Here is a 1,581-nt window from a genome sequence, read left to right as displayed (position 1 = left end):
TTTTATTACCTAGTCTACTCTAAAACTTAAAGCCTCTTTTCTCCTTTTTAAGTCTCTGATTTTTAAATCGTCAGAGTTGTTCTTCTTAATACATCATAATCACACCTTCTCAGAGATATCACTAACTTCGTAGTGACGAAGTTTCTCTTACCGGGTAGAGCTAAACCGAAAGAGGCAGCGCACCGGCACCTAGACTGCAATAGAACATCTAGACACGCTAGACACTTGACGCGTAGACAGTTTTGTGGAGCTGTAGTTGCATTCTCACTATGGACATGAATTCTTACGAATTGCAACGGCTTGAGAATATCAAGCACAATCGGCAGGTGCTTAAAGATCTCGATCTTGATAGAGTATCTCGGGATGCCTATTCGGAAAAGAAACCCACGCGCAAGCGAAGAAAGGTCGAGACACCGCCTTCACGCGCCTCTGCCCGAATTGCATCTTCGACGAGGCCTATCTACGAAATTGATGTCAGCAAGGATGCGGATGTTGAAGTCCAGAGGCGCAGGCCCAGGCAGGCGAAGACTCCTCCTCAAACGCACCTTCCTTCTGTCGCTCTTGGTCTCGACGTAGAGTCAATACGTACTCGCTGGACAGATTGGATGCCTTCTGCACCGCCACCCACAAGAGACGAGTCTGGCACCTTCCATTTCGCGTCGCATCCGGATTTTCTCCCAAATAAGTCTCCAGAAGAAGTGCTCCGCGAGGGCTGCTTCGGCGGTTCATACTTTCGTCCTCTGAGATCTCAAAAGCTTAGTATCAAGATTGAAGACGACCACAAAGAGCTACCAGATCCCTGGACTACTGGCCTTGACATCTCAAGATACCTGACTTCGCCAGACTATAATCCTGATGTCAACAAATTTAAAGTTGCGTGCGGCCAGAGCATTGAAGAATGGGAGGCTGCCGGTTGGATCAATCATGACTACGATGTCCGAGGCTGGTTCCAGTGGTATATACGGTTCTTCCAGGGTCGCAGATGCGCAGATGATGATAGACAAGTATCAAGATGGAAGAAATGTGTTGGAGAAAGTGGACGCTGGAGGCGAATGCTGCTGAAGAAGTACAGGGCGTTAGGGGTGCGAGAAGTGTTTGATGACGGTACAGACGAGGATGCGCCTGAAGTCAGTCCTGTGATGCACCAGACATGTCATCATTGGGCATTCGAGGTCAGGCAGAATGTTTTGGATGATTTTTGGTCGCAGCAGCGGTAAAGCTCGTGGATACCGACTCTGACATCGACTTGGTCGTCTGAGATTGATTCTGCATATCATACTAGACCCTTACGACCCATCAACCTTTCAGCCCACAACGACACTACCATGGATATCATTCTGCAAGAAGAGCCCTTCGGTCACTTGGACGGACCCTTCCTACTCGGATCTTCATTCAGACAGTTCTGCTTAGACCACGAGTACCATAGCAAGTAGTAGCGTACTGCTTATGGACTCAAGTCCTGACCTGAGGCTTCGCAGCGGGCATCGGCCTCTTGAAAGCTCTGAACTGCTCTTCATCTACGCTTCATTCGCTTCCTACGCCTTTGCAGGTCCAAAATTCAGACGGCAGAAGCGGGAGAGG

The 1,581-nt window shown here is 49.0% G+C and overlaps 1 protein-coding gene across 1 annotated transcript; it reads left to right on the top strand.

Moving 5' to 3' along the window:
• Nucleotides 1-269: 269 nt before the first annotated feature.
• Nucleotides 270-1,217, top strand: EPUS_06444 (uncharacterized protein; the record flags this gene model as incomplete). Its single annotated transcript, XM_007808148.1, has 1 exon — nucleotides 270-1,217. The coding sequence occupies one exon, from the start codon at nucleotides 270-272 to the stop codon at nucleotides 1,215-1,217; it is 948 nt and encodes a 315-aa protein (XP_007806339.1).
• Nucleotides 1,218-1,581: the final 364 nt, after the last annotated feature.

This window comes from Endocarpon pusillum, assembly GCF_000464535.1.
Source record: "Endocarpon pusillum Z07020 unplaced genomic scaffold scaffold991, whole genome shotgun sequence".
NCBI classification, from domain to species: Eukaryota; Fungi; Ascomycota; class Eurotiomycetes; order Verrucariales; family Verrucariaceae; genus Endocarpon; species Endocarpon pusillum.
Note: the sequence above shows the minus strand (reverse complement) of the source record. Positions and strands in the feature narration are given on the sequence as shown.